The sequence below is a fragment of the Bacidia gigantensis genome, assembly GCF_019456465.1.
Source record: "Bacidia gigantensis strain McMullin 20006 chromosome Unknown contig_132, whole genome shotgun sequence".
In the NCBI taxonomy this organism is placed as follows: Eukaryota; Fungi; Ascomycota; class Lecanoromycetes; order Lecanorales; family Ramalinaceae; genus Bacidia; species Bacidia gigantensis.
In genome coordinates this window covers 1,334,357-1,351,399 of record NW_025408592.1, presented here as the reverse complement: position 1 = coordinate 1,351,399, position 17,043 = coordinate 1,334,357, and the positions used below count along the sequence as shown (strand labels likewise).

The following is a 17,043-nucleotide window of genomic DNA, read 5'->3' as shown; positions in this document are numbered from 1 at the left end:
CAATTCAGTTACCGGCGGTCCAGGATGAGGCTCAAAACCAAGTAATATAATCAATAGTTCAGATATTTCTAATTCCTGTTCATCCAACGCCAGGAAATAAGTCTTGGAGATAAGATTTTGCCATTTTTTGTATTAATTGGTCAAACGCATATTGGAAGGCTTGGTGAATTGTTAGTCAAATCAGTTCAACCTTTAGCGATCCAATTGCACCTCCAAACGGACTGCTAAACTATTAATTCTGCTACAAGCAGTCCCTTTAAAGCTTCAAACTGGGACCGTTCGAACCGTTTCCTACGCCATACTCGTCTGGCTCAGAATACAATGGCCTCCTCAGCACTAGGCCTTGTACAGGTAAGCGAGCCAGACAAAAATTTCCTCTTTGAAGAAGCGATCAAGGATTCAGGGCATTGTATCAAAAGATCTCAGCGTGCGCTTGCTCAATTGAATTCATTTCAACCCTTGCTCTCCCGCGATTTCGCTATCAGGGAGTTTGGAGGAGCCAAAGCCCCCTTCCGTCTACTTTTTGATCTTCCTGTGCTCAATCAACATCCCTTTGGTAACACGACCAGATCTTTCATCGCATTGAGTTACTGTTGGCATGACGGCACATGGGAGCCCCATCAAGGCCTCGGTAGACACCAGAAACCCTGGCCAATAGCCCCCTCGATGCTTTCAGCACTTCGAGCGGAGCGTCTGTCTTTGGAGGAAGGAATCTGGATTGATCAATTATGCATTGACCAAGAATGTGAATCGGAAAAGCGACACGCTATTGGGGAAATGGATTTAATTTACAAAAGCGCCCGGGTGGTCGTGGCAGTCTTGGAAGATATCATCGTTTCCTCATCCGAGGAGGTAATACTTCACGGTCTTCTGAATGACAAAAGTCGAGACACACAAGATCTGTTTGACGACCTCAACAAGCATGCGAAGGAACAAGCAACTTTGGTGCTATTTCGTATTTTGTCGGCTAGATGGTTCCGGAGGGCTTGGTGTTCCCATGAGCTGCAAGTCAGCACGGCTTTGATATTCATCCTACCGACACCCAAAGGCACATATAGAATGACTACCCAATCTCTGGAGGACTTTTACAGCGCTACAGTCGATTTCAGGACCGAGTCAGGCTTGGAAGACAAATACTATAATGTCGAAAGCTATGATTTCCTGACTCGATCCTTCTATGACGAAGCTGACCGAGGAGAAAAATCACTCTTGTGTCAATTCTCTGATAATATGAAGCTCGGGAGTACAATCGAAAGCGACAAAATAAGCATCTCGATGAACATAGTTGGTCTCCAGTTAATCTATTTCTGTCCAAGGAGGACTGAAGACCAGTGTAAGTGGATTCTTGCTATGCTTGCTTTGTCCTCTGGCGAAGCTCTTGCGCTATGTGGGATTGAAGAAGCTTTGACGATCGATAATCCTCATGCTCAATACCCGGCAGAATCTTGGCTTCGTTGGTACGATGAGATCGAGGATCCGATGAGCCCCTTTGGTGGTTCAAGACTTGAGCAGCCGTCGTACATCGCCGCTATCGATGAGCGTTACATAAATCTTGAACTCTTCTGCATTCAGAAATTGAGTTTCCTGATACCAACAGTCGACTCCTTGCAAAGGGCAGGAGGATTTGTGAACGAATTCCTCAGTCTATGTAAGGTCAAGCATGAATTTTCTCTCATGAGTGTGGACTCCATTGCTGGTAATGGCATAGTCACTCATGAGCCTTTGATCCAAATACTATCGTGCTCGATCGAGTGCGGCCGTCGTTGGATGGTGAAGCAAATGGCATCCGTGAAGGAAGTGGCAGAGCAAATGAGAACCAAGCTTAAGAAGCTGAAATTTGATCTCTGGCCAATTGTTCATAAAATGCTGGAATGCACAGCCATATACCAATCGACAGATCGAGAGGGATCACTAGCGTCGATCAATCGCTGATTCTGGAATATATCACCTTCATCCTAATGTACTATCAAGAAATTTCTCTAAAACACTCACAGTACAATTCTGGTGTTTATGCGAACGGTGAAGATATCGCGTCCCAGTGGATGGGAGTCAAGATTGGCACAGACAACTGGGCACTGGTCCCACGCGGTACTGGCATTTCTATGCCTTCTGCAACGACCAGGATCTGTGTAGTACCAGTAGCACTGAGTGGTTGGTCTTGCACATTGCTACGTCGATCCTGGATTCTGGACCTGGACCTGAACCCTGGGATAAAGGACACATGGAAAATTGTGCAAAAGCTACCTTTCTTCACTTTGACACCCATTCTGGCTGACGAATCGTGTGTGGTGCGACTGCGTAGCCAAACGATTACGAGCTAGCTAAAATAGTAACGGAACACATCTTTAATGAGATGGTTCCTCCCGGCACATTTCGAGCAGAGATCCCTTACCGTCCGTCAAGGTCAATGATCTTGCAATACTCGAGCTACGTGACTAAATGATCGCTAAAGTAAAGAATTCCGACCGAGCTCAACTCAATCGTTTTCCAGTCGCTGCGTATCAACATCATCACCCTACCTACCTTCTACGCTTTTAAAGGAAATCCACCCTCTCGTCATCCCTGGAGCAATACCCAATGAGCCTCCGCCATGACCTATCCTGCGGTATTGTCACAGGATAATCCTTTGCAGGCGAAAAAACCTTTCGACCCCGAAATTTTGCTCTCGGCGAGCATCTGATGGCGTATACCTCCTTGCTTTCGGCCGCTCCGCATTTCTGAACTCGTAAACCGATAGAAAATAGTTATACTTATGTGGATCGACTGTTTTCATGCCCGCAACTGCGTAGAGTAGGAACCTTTCCGCGTAGCTCCTGGCCAGAAGCGATGGAGAAGCGCTGGTGTAGAGTCATGGAGCAAGGGAAGGCGTCGCTGCGATGCTTTCACCTCGAGCGGGAGGTGCGAGTTGTAGATATGGGACGTTGTCGTTGCGGATGGGTCTGGATCGCGCATGTATGTCAGGATATTGTAGAAGAGAAAACAGATGCATTTGGTTTCCTCCGCTTCGACGGTGAGGAATCATGTCCAGAAACAATGCTCGTGTTTGAGCCGCTTGTCCCAGTCTCGGTCTGTTACAATGGTATCAGTGGCCTCTGCTTGGTGGAAAAGCTGTGTATAGAATTGGAATCGCAGAAGTGCCCGTCTGATACGCATGAGCTCATCTGCTGAAAGGGGAGCTTGTTGCCCTGTGTAGACGCGTGATAGGAACATAGTCTTACAGAGGTGCACAAAGAATTCTACACTCTGTATAACGGCGTCGAGTCTGATGAGAGTCTCCGTATTCTGCGGTAATGATGTCGATATTTCTACATGTTCGTCATCCTCAACCTCGATGAGGCTCTTCAAACCCCATTTCAGCTTTGGGAAGGTAGCTAGAGAGTTTGTTCCCTACTGTGATCTATGTATCTGTATCCTAGAATAATTGGCATATCTCATCCATCATGATAGGTGCCTTGAGTAACATTAATATTGCCAATGAAGACTACCAAAACTGCAGCGTAAGCAGCTGTCGACATGAAGATCTCTGCGCGTTTAGCATTGGTGAGAAGGCCGACGACGGCAGCAAAAAGACAGGTGAACAAAACGAGCATCCCAACGCAAAGACCTAGGCTCTTTTCAGATGTGTAGAGGAGGCATACGATAGCGCCAATGAGGAGAATCGCGCTCAGGATCGTCGTTATCACGAGGCCGGCGTACTGTACTCGACGCTCTGGGAAATAGTATAGCCCGTCGGCGTTGGGCTTCGTTCTAATGTCTCTTTCCTGTCGCAGTGTGAGTTACAGAAAGCTCCTGCAATGACCCAGCTTCAAGCTGCCAAAATTTGTTCGTCGACTTGAAGGGCAACATACCTTGAATAGAAATCCAAAGTAACTCTTCAGGAAAAGATTCAACCGGTCGGTATCAATTGGCGCCAATGCCACCAAATCGCGTTCATCATCAAAGAGCTGTTCATCTCGGCCCCAGAGGCTTGGAATATTGCCAGGTTTGAAAGATCTACGAAAGTCTCTCAAGACGCGTTTCCGTGGGGTACTCAACGCGAGAACTTGATTCTCGCGAAGCAACGCTTCGTCTATACTGGTCAGCCATTTCTTTTGAAGATGGATTTACGTACGATATTGTTTCAGCTTCATCCTAATCTTGGACTGCAACCCTCTTCGCTTTCGCGCCCTTACATTCGTATTCTTCGCAAAGTGTTCCCAACTCACAGCAGCCTGGCGAGCTTCCTGGTCATCGATATTTTTACTATCCTCGCGATCTAGGTTCTCAAGTTGTCCTTCAAGCTCTTGTAGTTCACTTTGTTGGTATAAAAGGTTTCGAGCACTCAAAGACTCAAATTTTCGATAAATGGCGGCATCTTTGTCTCTGGCAATGAAGTCCGCGAAAGTAGGATACCCCACCAGCTTTTCTGGCGGCCGGCCTGCTTCTAGTACAGTATCCGCCATTTCGATGTCCACATCTCTGCGTCCTCGCGGGGACATGTCATGACTCTTTCACGTTTAGTCAAAGGTGGAAATATGATGTCTGCATGAATGAGATGACGGAATGATGGGCGAGAAAGGTTGGGAGTGCCTAGTCTGCCTTGCGTGAGGAGCTGAACAGCGCTAATGCGGCGACAGCACACAGCCACCACCAAATTTGTTTAGCGTTGCCTCACTGAAATTTCCCCCCATTTTTCCCATCATTTTGATCTTCTCTCCTCTTGCAATTCTATATCGAGGGCATTATGACTGGCGGTATAGCCGTTAACTCTGCTTGCTTGGTGGCAAGTCCTTGACAAAACCTCCAGTACCCATACGGGTTGCAAGCGATCTGGATCGGCACGGGGAAATCTCAGGGCCGTGAATTCGTCATGCCTTGCCTTGATGGATTGTCGGTGAGCATAAGGGAAGCGGTGCCCATGCAGGAGAAGGGTTACATATCACCGGGCCGCGATGTCCAAGCAACGTGGTCAGTACTGATGCTCTGTTTTCCGCATTCGCAAAGGCCGTAAGCACTCGTGACATGAAAGAGGATTGTCTGCTGCCACAAAAGCCTTACGTTAATTTCTCCCATGCATCTGATCCTTCGAGATGTCTATCTAATACACCGCTCATTGTATGCAGGTCGCTAAACGGTCAGCGGGCGCCAGAACAAAAGTCGATTTCAAGGTGTCCAAATGCCTGTGTCCTCACCTGGCGCGGGCACATTGAAACCAATAGAGAGGCACTCTTAATCTTCCAGGGCTGCTTCGATGGCTCTTTGTCGCACTACTCCCGTCGCCCTCAAGATAAGGAGCGTCATTCATCGATCACTAGCAGCAATGGTCTCATCGAAGATAAAAATACTTCAAGTTTTCAATAATGGGCGGACGGCATTCCATGGTCATCTAGCCGTATCCTGATTAATTTTCTAATCTATCGCCAACTTACCAAATCTATGTCCCCACGCGAGCGGAAGCGCGCATACAAGATCGCTGATGAAAAGGTGAAGAGAGCAGAGAGAGAGGCCCAAGAATGTGAAGAAACTCGAAACCGCGAGACAAGTGTATTAACAACAGCGAGAACGAACGCTTCGCTGATGAAGACGTAAGCAAATATCTCTCTCCCCTCCGAAATCTTGAATTTTGGGAAAATGGCAAGAGTTGAGTCATCTGGGGTGGTAATTGTTGATACCGACATTAAGGAATTCAGATAATCAAAGAAGCTGACTGACTTGAAATCATTAGGTGGAGAGCGATTGCGCACATCTATCAACAGCTTCTGATTCCTCCATCTGGGCCCACTCCTGAGATGCCCACCCATTGCTTAGGCCCAAAACCTTTGCGGGACAGCGAGGCCAATACTCGCAGCGGACCCATTTGGGCCGACGAATGGGCAGTCACTGTTCAAGACTCACCCTTCTTTCCCTCTGATTGGATGCAAATTGTCGATGACGCGATCAATGCTGAAATTAAGCTCTCTTTTCCGAGAATCTCTTGGATTGAAGGACTGTCATCACTAAGGGCCTTCTCAAAGGGCTTCCATTTCATGCGAGAAGTCTTTGCGCGCCTACAGCCGCCGTCCATTCCTGCAAGAATATCTTTTGAAGCGGCGGGTTACCAATTATTTGTGACCAAGGAAGAATCTCGTAGACGCTTGACGACGCTGTGGTTAACGGCATGTTTATCAAGCTTTGAACACCTTCCAACCTTTACCTCGTCAAACAATATCTCAGTCTTGGAATCGAGACCGCATACTTCTAAATTTGATCCTGGATCTCAGAGTATCGTCGGAAGCAAGCATGATCGATCTTCGAGATGGCGTGGAGGATTGGGCCAGGTAATGAAGAAAGTGAAAAGGGTCAAACGAGGCCTAGCGAGTCTTGTTAATGGTTCTAGGCTGTCAGTGATAGCGGACACTGGAGCAGGCCAGAATATGATGTCAGCTCTATACGCAAAGCAAAGGAAACTTTCTGTTGACAGTTCATCGACTGGGAAATTCAAGATTGGCAACTCATCCATTATCACCTCAATTGGTACCGTCACTATTGACTACGCCTTTGCGGAGGAGCCGTCAAGACTATTTAAGCTTACGTGCCATGTCATTCGCGACTGCCTCTACGACCTGATCTTAGGCAGTCCATTTCTCACTCATACGCAAACGATGTCTGAGTATAGGCGTCGGCTTACCGAGTGCGTCTTCTCTATTTCCAACTTCTTTCATATTGGGTATCTAGGAAATAGTAGCCAGCTTTTGAGAGGCGCTATTGCGGATGATTCTCCAGCTTTTGCGGTACCAGACACTGGGGCTGAACGTAACGTCATGAATCTCAAGTGAGTACAAGGTGTCCATTCACTTAAATTGATGCTGATTTCGATCGCTAGTTATGCTTCCGGTCTCGGTCTTCATATCGACGACAGAGAAAGCTGTCGCGGGTATCTTCGTTTCGCCGACGGTAGATTTGAGAGAACTGCCGGTCAAGTCAATACCTTCTGGCAATTTGATTCCGGCAAACGTATTCCGATCACTTTCGATGTGTTGCCAAATTGCTGCTCTGATTTGATCATTGGAGACGATGTACTTTGGGATCACAATGTCTTCGAAGCGCATGCATCCTCTTTGATCGATGTCTTCAATCCAGATGAATACTGTCCTCTCGCGCCCTTTGGGTATGAGACAGGGTGGCAGAAACTCACCAACAAATTCAGAACGAAGCGGAAAGGTAAACAAAATTCACAAATACCTTCATTATCCAAATGCTAACAAGAACTTCCTGTAGACAACACCTTGACGGAAGCCGATGTACTCTTTCTCTCTCAAGATCAAGAAGAGAAGCGACGTCGAGAATGGCATCATCGCTATGGATTCGACGGAGCCAGAGCGGACGCGGAAGAAAAAGCAGCAGAAAGAGCGCGCCGAGAACGCTTCATAGCGGAATCGCAACAAAAGGCGATACCGCTAATACCGAGTATACCAAGTGCACCAAATCCGCCAGCTGCCCTAGATAAAGGAGAGCACAGACGTATGAAACCTAACATCAACCCCCAAAAACATGAGCCAAAAAATGACGACAGATTCATAGAGAGGCAAAGTTTCTAATCACGCTTGACTTTTTACAGTTGAGTTGCATAATCTGCGAATCTGGGTTTGCGTTCACTATCGTGGAGTTGGTTTCAGGGGATTGACAACAGTCATAGATGAGGAACGGCACGATTCCATATCAACTTGTACAATAACCCTAACGACGCAATGGCACAGTAATTGATCGATCACAGTGTCTCTCCTTCTCGCTTCATACCTTGGCACGTGCAGATCTCCTCAGAGCCGCTCGCCTCGCCTCCGACGGCGCCTTGGCCTGCACAATATTGCTCGCGTGACCATGCAGCGCCTTGCACGAAAGTACGCGACGGCTGATTGATCGCACCGACCGAGCGTCAAATGGTCAAATCATAAAAGCTCCTCTACTCTTCTGACCAAGGCTCAAAAACACCTTGCCCACCTCCGTCCACGCCCTCCATCTTGACAACTCATTACTATCAGCAAGTAGAATTAGACCTTGTCATCCTAGGACCTGGAGATTAGAAGCGTAATGCACACCTCACTCACGCTCTTCCTCCTTCTCGCCAGCCTCGCGCTTTCCCTCCCGAGCCCCCTCACCAACCTTTTCACCACTACACACGGAGACAAAGCCAGATTGACAACACGCGAGACTCCTTGCGTAGAGAAATGTAATGACAGGTACTATGTGTGCTTAAACTCCGCCACGCCGAGTTCTGCCTGGTATGTCTATTCCTCAGCCTTCGTATTCCAGTCCCTCGTGTAGATATGGGTAGAAGGTGCACTGGGAAAGAGCAAAGCTGACGATTTTGCTTGTGTGCAGTGAACTCGCGAATGATGAATGTGTCTTTTTGTGTACGGGCGAGGCTTGAGGGGTTGATGCGAGGAAGGATTTGGAGAGGTGGATGTGGTTGTTGATAAGATGCTGCTGATCTCAGGTTTGAAAGTGGCCTTGCTCTTGGGGATGATGAATTTCGTAGATTCGGGGCCGTGGATAGCAACGGTATTGTTGATATGGGTGGTACCATTTGTCTGGCAGTGTGACTTCGATGTTTTTCATTCTGGTATGGGTTTCGGCTGAAAGTGCAACCATTAGAGACGTGGTGCTGTCTCATAGACAGTTCGTAGGCTAAGAGATTAATAAGAGCGGTTGGGTTATGAGAGCTGCGATCGCTCGTGTCTACCCGCGCGATTAATTAGCTGCTTAGGTGATTTGATTGACGACACACCTGCTTTGATCTTGCCGTTATGTACATGCAATCGGTGCAATGATGCTACTTCCAGCTCATATTCGCTTTTCTACAATCCTCCTTGTATGACTTGCAGCTCTACTACAAGCTCATTTCCATGGGGTCTCATATGATGGCTCACATAGCGTTCCTAGGGTATTGAATATGCTCATTACTCCTTGCTGCCAGTTTTCTACACGATTTGGTGCGTCATGAGCCTCGAAAGCGCCTACTATTCTTGTAGAAGAGGGGCAACTTTACCTGGCCTGCTTAGCGAAGAGTCCCGATGCAGGGACAGCGTATTGAAGGGCGCCCGATCCTCTTTCAAGTCTAGACTGTAATCTGAGGTAATCATACCCAGCCTTATCTAGCTTCTTCGCTCCAACGACATTCGAAGAACCAACCTTTGCATTCGTCGATGTGAATTTGTTTTAGGCTGCAATGACTGATCCGATTTCGATTACCGGTAGCGTGGTGGGTATCCTCTCGCTTGGCATCCAAATCACGCAAGCCCTTGTCAAGTATTACACCTCTTACAGTGGGCGCAACTCCGAGATTGACCATACATTGAGGAGATTGACCTCCTTAGTCGGCCTACTAGAGCTTCTTGAGCGTGAGATAAATAAACGGGGTGTCGATGAACGAGATATTGTCCATTTGATTGAGGAATCCATCGATGATTGTCAAGAGTCAATCCACGAGCTTCAAGATGAGTACAAGAAATTTGTAATACCGTCTAGCGGTGACTTCAAAGCTGCGACAAGATTTGCAGGTCGAAAAATGACATATCCTTTCCGACAAAGTACTCACCAAAGGCTTCGTGAGAACATTGCCGATATATCCGATCAGCTCTCGTCAGCAATGGATGTCTTACAATTGCAGGACAACCGGACGCTTTCGGACAACGTGGCGGAAGTGACCAATCTCCTGGAGTTGGTCAGATGTGATCAGGTATCGAAGAACCTACAAGATTGGCTGAATGCACCGGATGCTGCTGTCAATCACAATGCTGCAGGTCTGAAAAGGAATCCCGGTTCTGGAGCATGGCTTCTCAACGACGATCGTTTCCTTAAGTGGTCACGCGGTGAGCTACATCTATTATGGATCAATGGCTTTGCAGGCTCGGGAAAATCAATTTTATTTTTCACGGCAGTTCAGTCTCTTCTCCGCCGTCGGAGCTCTGATACTTCTGTTGGCGTTGCCTTTTTCTACTTTTCATTTACAGACAAAGCGAAACAAGATGAAAACGGTATGCTAAAGGCATTGCTCTTGCAACTGTCTTCTCAGCTTCAGAATGACAACACTGATCTTCAGCAATTGTACAGTCGGTATGAGAAGACATCACCTCCCTCTTATATTCTGCAAGAGTATCTGCAGCGCTTAATTGGAAGATTTGAGCACGTCTACATCATGCTGGACGCTGTTGACGAAAGTCCTCGATATGAAGCACGTTCCGACTTACTTGACACTTTAGTGTCTCTCAAATCCTCAAATGTGGATCATCTTCATATTCTTGTAACGAGTCGGGACGAGCCAGATATCCGCGAAGTACTCAATGTTCACATTGATCAGGAGATTCCGATGCGAAATTCAGGGATTGAGGGAGATATCAGCAAATCCATCTCAGATCGACTCAATTCTGATCAAAAATTACAGAAGTGGGCTCCTTTTCGTGACAGAATTGAAAGAGCGTTGGCCACCCGTGCAAAAGGCGTGTGAGTAGAGAGCACTTTAAATTGTTCACCTGTAAGACTCACAATTTGGTAGGTTTCGATGGGTGGAGTGTCAATTCAGGTCTCTATCGGCGTGTCCACGTAGCGAATATTATCTCAATTCCCTGCTTGACTCCCTTCCCGAGTCACTGGATGAAACATATGAACGAATGCTAAGCAACATAGCGACCACTTTACGCGGAGATGCTCGACGGATCCTAAGCTTAATTTGCTTTGCCGAAAGACCGCTAACAGTACAAGAAGTAATAGACGCCATTGCTGTGAAAACAGCAGAGCCTCATGCTGGGCTCGACCGAAGTCGTCAGCTTTTTGACTTCAGTGACATCCAACAAATATGCCCAGGGTTCCTTGATATTGTGTTAGAAGAAGATCAGAGGGCAACATATCTCAAGACCGACAGGCCCGAGGTTCCAATCGTAAGAGTCGCACATTTTTCGGTCAAAGAGTACCTGATCTCAGATCGTATCCTAAAAGGTACCGTTTCTGAGTTTCACATCAATAGCGATCGAGCACACTCCGAGATCGCGAAGATGTGCGTGCTGTATGTGCTCGAGCCAGAGATTCAAGTGAATCCCACGCAAGATCCAGAGCCCATTACCCTGGCAGCCGACAAGGCGAAAGAAGCAGAATTCCCTTTCATAGGGTACGCGGCAGTTCATTGGGGCGCCCACTACGAGTATATAACACACGCGGACATATATCTGAATACTCTTTTGTACAATCTCCTGTATCAGAGACAATCGCGCTATATTTGGGCAAGATGGCGAGGAAGATCTCTCTCTTATGACCCTGAATTATCAGCACGGGAAGAAGAAGCTCTAAAAATCGAGTCACAAAACCCAATCTACTACATTGCCCACTTAGGTTTTGAGAAAGTATCACGAACTTTGGCTACCGTTCAATTCATAGACTTTTTGCCCTCGTTAATTGACATGCCTAGAAAACACACCAAATTGTATCGTCTCATCAATGCACGGAGCGGAATATTTGGCGACGCGTTACAGGCGGCATCACATGGGGGCCATCTGGGAGTTGTTGAATTCCTTCTTGAACAAAATGTTAATATCGACGGCCAAGGCAGTGAGCACATCATACCGGGTGAACTCCAGCTTATCGAAACCGAACAAGAATTGTATGCTTGTCCGCTATCAGCAGCTGCAACAAAGGGGAATTTGAATGTAGTCAGACTCTTACTTGCGAAAGGTGCGAATGTTAATGCTCAAACACAACGCTTGGGTAGCGCACTCCACATGGCGGCGTTTTGTGGCAATCTAGGCATGATAAACATTCTGATCGATCATGGTGCCAACGTGAATGCTCAATGTTCGGTGTATGGTAGTGTGCTAACAAAAGCGTATGTGAATGAAGAGGTCGTGCAAATATTGATCGCAAATGGTGCTGAGGTGCAAGCATATCAAAATTTCGTGTTGCGAAAAGCTGTCCAAGAACATGACTTATCTGTTGTGCGACTCTTAGTCAAAAGCGGAGCGAATAGCCACCAACGGATAAATCCTTCTACTCGTACTATACTAGAAGTCGTAGCGTATTTTGGAGACATTGAGATACTGCAAGTCATCATTGAGAGTGAGATGAGTAAGGCAAGCAACTACGATAGCCATCTACGGGAAACCCTCCTTGGAATTTATGAAAAAGCATTGAAAAGCACAATACGCGAGAAAATCGTATACTTTGACTGGATAGACGCATATAGTAGTACGCTCTTCCCTGGAGAGCTCTTGGATATTGACTTTTCCCGCAACTGGGATATAAGATATGCGCCGTCAAAATCACCGACAGAGGACAATCATCACATACAATCAGAATCACAGCAAATCTTAAGTGCAGAGGAAATTGAAGATTTAAGGACAGATGATTCCTCTCGCGCTGAGCTATGGTCTTTCTCTGCTGCTTCGATCAGAGACTGCTACAAGAAGGTCATACAGCTTTTACTTGAACAAGGCGCAAACATGGAAAAGGCCTTGGAGGAAGTCCCAGATGAAATAGTGCAAGTGCTACGTGAAGAAGGTTTCATCCCAGATTCAGGAGGTGCTACAGAAGCACAGGATGATACCGATGATCAGGTCCAACAAACAGTATAAAGCCCAGTAGTGACCCTTTTTATCACAAGTATGTTCACCGATAAGACTTCAACATCTTTACCACAGATCAGTTACCTTTATCCATCATCCTACGCCTGGAGGACACTCAGAGCCTGTAGATTCCGGGAAAACCCCAACTGGACTGACTCTTTGCCTGCTAAAATGGAGAGCTGCCGTTCCTTGTATGTATCTTTAAGCACCTTCCCGTATACCTCTTCGTGTTAAAGCCACGAGATCTACAGACGTATGTACAAGACAGGGTAATAGGGTGCATGGAATACACACTGCGAGCAACATCGTCGAATCACGTCTATTTTGGAGAAATTATAGATTCAAGTAAAGCCAAGACGCCTAGTATACATATATACATATATCTAGCCTTTCATGAAGCTTGAGTCATAAGGGGATTCGAACTCGTTCAGCTGGATTACAGAGCATGTAATTCGAAAAGTATGACGCGATCTTCCGATGCCTTAGAGATTCAGACGCCTAGGAAGAGGACGGAAATAGAGCTTCATCCATTACATCAATTGCTTTGTTACTACAAGTGTTCTGTAGTATCCTACACCCGGTAAATTTTTTTTGATCGATGATTTCATATAAACCCTAAGAGGTCAGCACCGTAGCGATCGTCACTACCGGTTGCAAGGGACTTGATGTATTCCACTGCGAAGTGTTTGATAGCGAATACAGCGGATTCTGTAAATTCCATATCACACTTTTTTCTCCCACATTCGCACCTGTAAATTGGCGAGACTTCTGCAGGATGAATTTCGAGGCCTCTGCTGCGGGTACGGTCTGGGGCGAAGTCGGCCACGGGATCTTTGACAGCCCAAGGAAGTAAGCGACGAGACCTCCAACCTGATCACTAGTCAGCAAAGTCGTTGTGCTCTTCTCGAAGGGGATGATGTACCAAGGGTGCGGAAAATGACGTTCCATATTGGACGACAGTTCCCTGTGTCCCGCTACCCGCAGCGCAGATTATCTTGTCGCCTGGAGCCCAGAAAGTCGGGCGTTTGAGGGCTTGTGAGTAGCTGCTTTTGTAGCCTCGTTGGGTGGTTGCTCCTGCTACTATGATTGCTAAACCTGGGTCCTCTCCAAATTGTGCAGGAAAAGTATCGACGTATTCGGAACGGGATGCGTTGTTGCCAGCTGAGAGCACGATAGTCGCGCCATATGTGACTGTCAGGGAGTCAAGATATCGTCTTAAGGTCTTCCATGGCGCTGGAGGCTTTTTCCAAGACTCGAGTGGTACGGGGTTACGAGACGCCAAGGAACATACAATCACCGACTGAGAGGATCTTTTGTTCTCAATGATATCATCTTGCGTGGCGAAGAATGCCTCCAATAGATTACTGGAATCGAGCACCGTCTTGACAGGGATAAGTCTCGAGAACTTGGAGACCCCGTCAGCATGTCCTACTGCTTTTGATGCCACACACGAGCCGTGACCATCCGGATCATCGTCGGTATAGGTCCGCTTGGCATCAGAGGTGAATAACCAGTCGGCAGGGCGAGGTGGCTCATGCATCATAGTAAAGTCCTTAGAATTAAATGATCTTCTTATCTTGTAGACGCCTCCGTAAGTATGCTCACCTGATGGGCTATATTAATACCTTGGTCGATGACGTATACAAAGGTATCTTGGCCATTTTCGTTTGCGAATTGATATGGTACATCGAGGCCCGCTTCGGGAAGATTAGCAAGTGGTGGCCATGACACCAATTTCAAGTCGTTTGGAGCGTCATATTGGCGTGTGATGGCAAGATTTGGGTCATTCACATCCCTCAATACTGTATTTGTGCTTTGAGAAGTAGATATGAGGGCTTCGTCCATGACAACGTCCTCAACCTATTGCTGCTTTAGCCTTGAACCGTTCGAAAAGTTTTCGCGTCACCTACGCCATTGATCTGTCGGATCTGATTCATTTGGGCTTCAGTACCCCAGACCTTCCAGAACTCGATCGTGCCAAAGACACGACTTCCAATGGGCTCAACGCGAGTGTCTCCCAGAATGGCGACTAGTCGAGGCCATATAGTGTGCTTGCGCCTGGCTTGTGGGACAAGATCTCCTGGGAAAACGAGCCACCTATCTTGTCCAAAAGCCAAGGAATCAGATACCGCCAGCCAAAAGAAAAGGGGCAGTAGATAATGCATGGCATTCAGGATATCTTGAGAGAAGCTTTGATGAATTGCAACAATCCTGAAGCTGGAGAAAGAGCTTCCTTATATGCGATTTTATTTCGCTTCCTCTATTTGGTTTGTAGCCACTTACCCTTTCAGTTTCAAAAAGCATGTTCGTGATATCGAAAAACTCTCAAATGATAGTGGAGCGCATGCACTGTTGCGTCCTGCTGTCTATTCATATAAATTCGCGAAGATGGGCTCCACCAGGTCAGTCTTGATGAGCCCTGGGAAACGCATGAGGTTATCGAATTATTGCCGACCATAAGTCTGGATTGGTTTTTCTTATACTTAAGATCGAGTCTTCTGCGTTGAGTTAAATTTAGCCACTATGGGATCAAGGCAAGACCACTCATTGAGCACAGAGAACATCCCACGATGCTAATTATGACACAGTAGTAACCCTAGTATGAGGCTAGTCCCAAGGATATAGGTGAAGGCATTGCGTCTATGCTAATGCCCCCGAGCCTTTCGCGTGTGGTTGTGTGAGGCTGTAGAGCGCTTTGAGCTACGTGGGATGTATACGCGACTGTCTGCTCTCGTCGAGCACGAAGAGTTCAACAAAGCGTATCACGAAAGGGGAGATTAGAGCAATAAGTAGCGTGATCTTGACATCCAGGCTTTGATGGAAGTGCTTCCAGGCCATGCAGCCTTTGGGCCCTCTACGAAGTCCATGGACAGTGTATGTGAACTGCATTCTCCCTTGAGCTCCTGATGTCACGATAGAGTCAGGAGCGACTGCGCACCAAGTTCGCTGCCTTGCATGAGGTCGATAGGCAGAACATCCGCCATGCATATGGCGATGTACTAAAGTTTCCATTACAAGCAGCGACGCCTCCGGATCAAGGATCCGACCCCTAACGATCCTCAGTCACTACACATCGCGGCTGTGGGAAAGTGAGACTTCTCGGTGAGCTCAAAAAGGAGATATGCGGCAGTCTTTGCTCGGCACTTGCATTGACTTGAAGGTCTGAGCACAAGGCAAAACTCACCGAAGATGAGGAGCACTTTTGTTCGGCGAGGAGCACAAATCTGGGATATCTTGACTTTGGTTGATTTGAGAGCTAGCCTGGCTGTGCGCAAGTCATCCGGTTAGCTACGCTGACGTGGAGACGAATGACTAATGCACATTTGTGCGCGATAAATAGATGTTGCTCAGCGGAGGTACTCGCACCTGATCAGCTTGGTCAAGCTCGGTCTCACATCTAGACTCCACAGCTTTTAGGACTTCCCTCTGACCACTTTGCAAACAATTAACCCAGTCACTCAAGCCCCCTTCGATCCGACAACGCTGGAGTCGCTGCTCAATCGTCGCAACATTCTGTCATGAGGCTCACAAACGTTTGGCTCTTGCTCGCAGTAGTAGGAGTCACCATTACACAAACGGGGCCGACGCTATGGCAGGACTTCTCTGGGCTGCTATCGTACCTGACAAGCTCGGTCAAGGATGCCAGTCACAAGGTGAAAGCTGATGATCCAAAGGATACTCTCGTCCTTAAGGTAAGATGCTACTAAGTTATTAATTCTTGAATGAAGTGGTCACATAGAGCGGAATAATGCTGAGTACAGTGATGGTAGAATTTGGTCACTAAAAGAAACAATCTCATGAGTAATTGAACTTTTACCATCTTTATATCAACGCCGTCCACGAGGATGGAGAAGCTATCCACAATGATACCGAAACGAAAGATGTCGCGAGACAGTTCATGTCGGTAAGTCTCGACAACTACGACAGTCCTTTTGAGAGGTATTGACGTTGACCTGCCGGTCGCAGTACTCCGACAGCGCCCGCATATACATCGATGCCTAGGAGAAGGAAGCAAACGACCTATTCAATCATGGTGTACCTTTCGCGGGGGTTGCGGAAGCGAAGAAGACTCTTCAGGATCTCAAGACGTCTTATGACGTGAGTTGAAAACCCTTTTTACATACAAACATCGACGGATGTACCTGCTTACTACTCTCGAAATCTTAGGCCTTTTCCAAAGACGTGGACGACAGACTGCAGTCTCTAGATGAGAAAGTCAATCTATCGATTCGAAATGCAACTAATGTCACGGATCATTCCTTCACACAAGCCGTCCATATGTACTCGGAGGTACAAAAGCGGTGTCATGGCTGTGAGCTGTAAAACGCTCCTCTTGCGCGAAGATGTCGTGTTAGACTTCAAGTAGTAGGCTCCCAAAAAAAGTATCGTATCCTTTAGTGAAGCTACATAATAGGCAGCATGTCACGTATGTCGCAGTCTTGGATCGTTTTGGCACCATCGAACAATTCGTGGTAAA

The 17,043-nt window shown here is 47.1% G+C and overlaps 5 protein-coding genes across 5 annotated transcripts; 3 read left to right on the top strand and 2 right to left on the bottom strand.

Moving 5' to 3' along the window:
* Positions 1-321: 321 nt before the first annotated feature.
* On the top strand, positions 322-1,932 carry KY384_001672 (uncharacterized protein; the record flags this gene model as incomplete). The annotated part of the gene is made up of 1 exon (XM_044810202.1): positions 322-1,932. One exon carries the CDS (start codon positions 322-324, stop codon positions 1,930-1,932), a length of 1,611 nt encoding a protein of 536 aa, XP_044673214.1.
* A 1,499-nt stretch (positions 1,933-3,431) lies between these two features.
* KY384_001671 (uncharacterized protein) lies at positions 3,432-4,442 on the bottom strand (the record flags this gene model as incomplete). Its single annotated transcript, XM_044810201.1, has 3 exons — positions 3,432-3,761; positions 3,849-4,069; positions 4,112-4,442. 3 exons carry the CDS (start codon positions 4,440-4,442, stop codon positions 3,432-3,434), a joined length of 882 nt encoding a protein of 293 aa, XP_044673213.1.
* A 973-nt stretch (positions 4,443-5,415) lies between these two features.
* On the top strand, positions 5,416-7,556 carry KY384_001670 (uncharacterized protein; the record flags this gene model as incomplete). The annotated part of the gene is made up of 4 exons (XM_044810200.1): positions 5,416-5,564; positions 5,705-6,790; positions 6,842-7,179; positions 7,237-7,556. The coding sequence occupies 4 exons, from the start codon at positions 5,416-5,418 to the stop codon at positions 7,554-7,556; spliced, it is 1,893 nt and encodes a 630-aa protein (XP_044673212.1).
* A 1,628-nt stretch (positions 7,557-9,184) lies between these two features.
* KY384_001669 (uncharacterized protein) lies at positions 9,185-12,575 on the top strand (the record flags this gene model as incomplete). Its single annotated transcript, XM_044810199.1, has 2 exons — positions 9,185-10,401; positions 10,511-12,575. 2 exons carry the CDS (start codon positions 9,185-9,187, stop codon positions 12,573-12,575), a joined length of 3,282 nt encoding a protein of 1,093 aa, XP_044673211.1.
* Positions 12,576-13,443: 868 nt separating this feature from the next.
* On the bottom strand, positions 13,444-14,731 carry KY384_001668 (uncharacterized protein; the record flags this gene model as incomplete). The annotated part of the gene is made up of 3 exons (XM_044810198.1): positions 13,444-14,118; positions 14,172-14,426; positions 14,477-14,731. The coding sequence occupies 3 exons, from the start codon at positions 14,729-14,731 to the stop codon at positions 13,444-13,446; spliced, it is 1,185 nt and encodes a 394-aa protein (XP_044673210.1).
* Between the last annotated feature and the right edge of the window lie 2,312 nt (positions 14,732-17,043).